This window comes from Bison bison, unplaced genomic scaffold (genome assembly GCF_000754665.1).
Source record: "Bison bison bison isolate TAMUID 2011002044 unplaced genomic scaffold, Bison_UMD1.0 scf7180017864211, whole genome shotgun sequence".
NCBI classification, from domain to species: domain Eukaryota; kingdom Metazoa; phylum Chordata; class Mammalia; order Artiodactyla; family Bovidae; genus Bison; species Bison bison.
The window spans coordinates 100,153-104,570 of record NW_011494783.1 but is presented as its reverse complement, the minus strand read 5'-3'; the positions used below and the strand labels follow the sequence as shown (position 1 = coordinate 104,570).

Here is a 4,418-nt window from a genome sequence, read left to right as displayed (position 1 = left end):
CCTAGCATCAGGGTCTTTTCCAATGAGTCAGCTCTTCGCATCAGGTGGCCAAAGTATTGGAGTTTCAGTTTCAACATCAGTCCTTCCAATGAACACCCAGGACTCAGGGACTAAGTTCTCACTGCTGACAGTGATGGTCTATGAACACTATGTGGTCACCCCGCTGCACTGCGGAGCAGCAATCAGTCCAAGGCTGGCAGTGGTCTCTTGGCTTGTGGGCCTGGCTAATTCTGTAGTGGAGATGGCAGTCACCATGCACTTGCCCGCCTGTGGGCACTGTGTCCTGAACCATGTGGCCTGTGTGGGTGTTGCAGTGTTCCCTCCTAGTGTTGAGAGAATCACGGGGCCCTGGACACCAGGCAGGACTTGGAGAGAAATACCAATCAGTAAACAGACTTTTGTCAAGCTCCACTGTGTTCAATACACCATGCCAGGTGCTGTAGGAGACACACCCAATCTAATATGAAGTCCTTCCCCATAACCTGGGGATTATATGAAAAGATAAAAGGTAAATACCGAAAAGAAATTGCAACATAATTCAGTAATGGCAAAGTACAGTTAGGCAATATTTGGTTAGCTGCCAAATATGAGATAGACATTAAAGCCCATGGAATTCACAAAATTCCCTTATGAAGGAAAAAAAAATATAGCTGGTTTGCAAAAGAATGATGGGGAAGGAAAAATTAAAATGGCCATAGAAAATGGTAGAACTTGGACAGATGAGAGAGTAGAGAGAGAGTTCATTCTTGGCTCAAAGGGAAATGATGCAAGCCAGGTGAGGAGATAGAAAACACCAAGGTCTGTCTGGGAAAGAGTGAACAAACCAGTTTGGATAGAGCAAAGGTTTCATTTTGGGGAGTCAGTGAAGAGGAGGTAAGGCTGGAAAGTGGGGGTGGTGTGCATAGTAGGGCTTTGAAAACAAGGCCATGGAATTTGCATTAGAGGCAATAGCAAGACAGCACAGTTTTTGAAGTCAGGAATAGCACACCTAATATATAATATTCTAGAAATTATCGTCTTCTTCTCCACCAGGCATGTTAGACTAATTGAGACAAACTATTTTCTTCTTTTAGTCCAGCAAACTCTCTATTTCATGCTTCACTAGTGGGAGTAAGTGAATCAGCTGTTTATAATTCAACTTCCTTTATTTAGGGCAGACTATAAGATAAGGTTGAAAGACCAAGAGAACTGGGAAGCTAGGGGACACAGACCAAAAGTTATTTACAATAAAGAGAAATGTTAGAAATAAAAATGAATGATCAGGTCCTGAAGTTGATAATTGAACAGAGGTTATAATGATAGATAAAGCACCTTCTATTTTCCTTTTTTTAATGGAGAGGATAACCATGCCATCTGAGTAACAGCTGAAGATCAAGCAAAAATAAACAGAGCTTACTTGGTGTTTTATTTAAGTGTTAGCTCTGATGACAACCCTGTTTTTCTGTCTTGGGGTTAGACAACAATCCCCTGGTTAGGTAGGTCCTGCCCCAGTTCAGAGGGATTTGGAGTTTGTTTTTCTAATGTCGGTTCACAAAATGAGTCTGACTCTCACCAAGGCACTAGCCCAGGAAAACCTTCAATTTCTTTTTTCATGGAGAATAAATCAGTGCATGAACCCCATGAAAACAAAATTCAGGGTCCAAAATGGAAGCCAGATTAAGAGAATATTTCTGGAATCACTTAGAGACAAGGGAGATAGCAAACATAACATCTGTCTGGACCCACCTGGAAACTTCCAAGACAGAGGGTCCCCTGACTTCAGGACCTCCTGCTCATTGGACACAAACCCAGTCTCTTCTACTGAGAACAAAATCTCCTCCATAGCATTCTCCGCTTTACACACTCAAGACCAGGAACACCGCTAGAGAGCAGGGCTTCTTAGTCTGGAACTCACTGACAGGTTTGGGGGTCTATGAGCCCCCAGAATTGTGTGCTAGAGTGGTGTCTCATCCCTTTTTTATCATTTCCTGAGGAAGCCCTGCTGGTGCGTGCCTCTTCCCAGCCACCCACCCCCCACCAGCTCTATGCCCGAGTCCTCCTGCTGCACACTCACAGGACACCATGGTCTCCCATCCTCACACTGTCCCAGTTTGTCATGACATGCTCCCCTGAATGACTAGACACTATTCCCGACTCCCCACAGGACTGAAAATTCCATGGGGTAGAAGCTTAATCTGTGATACTCACTACTTTATCCCCAGCTCAGGGTGTTGTCTACAGGTAAGCACTCAAAAAATATTTGTTAACTGATACATTCTCAAAGAATCTGTGGCCACCACAAAAGGTTAACAAATGCCAATTTATGTATTGAGTTTTAACATGTTTTTAAATTTTGGAAAATATGTTTTATAAAAGCTTCAGTAGTAAGCTGTGATTTTTGCCACTGAGTTATAAGACGGGGGCGGTTAGACAAGCTTCCCTGACATTATAGAATTGGACTTGCGTGCATGCTAAGTCACTTTAGTTGTGTCCAACTCTTTGCAACCCCATGCACTGTAGTCCACCAGGCACCTCTGTCTGTGGGATTTTCTAGGCAAAAATACTAGAATGCGTTTCCATTTCCTTCTCCAGGGGATCTTCCTGGCCCAGGGATTGAACTCATGTCTCTTATGTCTCCTGCATTGGTAGGTGGGTTCTTAACCACTATTGTCACCTGGGAAGTCCATGGAATCCAGTTCAGTTCAGTTCAGTCACTCAGTCATGTCTGACTCTTTGCGACCCCATGAATCGCAGCACGCCAGGCCTCCCTGTCCATCACCAACTCCCGGAGTTCACTCAGACTCACGTCCATCGAGTCAGTGATGCCATCCAGCCATCTCATCCTCTGTCGTCCCCTTCTCCTCCTGCCCCCAATCCCTCCCAGCATCAGAGTCTTTTCCAATGAGTCAACTCTTCACATGAGGTGGCCAAAGTACTGGAGTTTCAGCCTCAGCATCATTCCTTCCAAAGAAATCCCAGGGCTGATCTCCTTCAGAATGGACTGGTTGGATCTCCTTGCAGTCCAAGGGACTCTCAAGAGTCTTCTCCAACATCACAGTTCAAAAGCATCAATTCTTTGGCGCTCAGCTTTCTTCACAGTCCAACTCTCACATCCATATGTGACCAATGGAAAAACCATAGCCTTGACTAGACAAACCTTTGTTGGCAAAGTAATGTCTGCTTTTGCATATGCTGTCTAGGTTAGTCATAACTTTTCTTCCAAGGAGTAAACGTATTTTAATTTCATGGATGCAATCACCATCTGCAGTGATTTTGGAGCCCCCCAAAATAAAGTCTGACACTGTTTCCACTGTTTCCCCATGTATTTCCCATGAAGTGATGGGACCAGATGCCATGATCTTCATTTTCTGAATGTTGAGCTTTAAGCCAACTTTTTCCAACTTATCATTAAAAAAAGATTGCCCAAAAAGAACATGTGATCATGGGTCCACCAATCTGATTTCCCACTGATCTAACATGATTTCTAACACTTTTTTTTTAGTCTTTTCAATTTTCAATATAACAGCGTAGCACAGCAACTTTACAAAATAAAATATAAAGTCTAAGGGTAACAGCTATTGTATACTAACACTCATTATTCCATTATAATCTCATCCTTTCTCCTTTATTTCTTCAAAGGAAAAAAATAGAGAAAAAATAACTTCTAGTTCTTTTCTTACTTCCTCAGCTGATGTCAAAATGCTACTTAAGTAAATTATTCTCTTAGTCACACCCTCTAGTGAACTTGCAGTGGTCTTCTCCAGCATCAGACTTCCTTCTCAGTGATTTCTTATCCACCACAAGTGGCTTTTCTTTATCTCAGTCACACTTAGCCTATTTGCACTGCTTGGCAATTCAAAAAATTGAAAAAAAAGAAAAAAAAATAATAAGAGTCAGAGAAAGAGAAAGAAAGCTTGGTCTTTCCTGGTGGCCAGAAAACTCCTTGTCACTCCCTGTTTCCTCTACTATTTTCATACTGATGAAGATACAGAAAATAATTTTTAAAAATAACATTAACTATGTATTATTATAATACTACTAACAAGTTATGATGAATACTGTTAATATGTCATACACATATATTACACATTAAATCTTTGCAATTATTCTAAAATTAGTTTTTATTGCTCAGTCACTAAGACATGTCCAATTCTTTGCAACCTCATGTACTGCAGCATGCCAGGCCTTATGTCCATTGCCAACTCCTGTAGGGGTTTGCTCAAACTCATGTCCATTGAGTCGGTGATGCCATCCAACCATCTCATCCTCTGTTGTCCCCTTTTCCTCCTGCCCTCAATCTTTCCCAGCATCAGGGTCTTTTCAAATGAGTCAGCTCTTCGCATCAGGTGGCCAAAGTACTGGAGTTTCACCTTCAACATCAGTCCTTCCAATGAACACCCAGGACTGATTTCCTTAGGATGAACTGGTTGGATCTCCTT

The 4,418-nt window shown here is 42.3% G+C and overlaps 1 protein-coding gene across 1 annotated transcript in view; it reads left to right on the top strand.

Annotated features, from left to right (window-relative positions):
* The window catches only part of LOC104992122 (olfactory receptor 2F1-like), a 2,753-nt gene extending 2,287 nt beyond the window's left edge, over nt 1-466 (top strand). The window contains exon 2 of the mRNA XM_010844872.1: nt 101-466. Within this exon, the coding sequence (XP_010843174.1) occupies nt 101-466 (366 nt within the window). The remainder of the gene's footprint in view (nt 1-100) is intronic.
* The last annotated feature ends 3,952 nt before the right edge of the window (nt 467-4,418 follow it).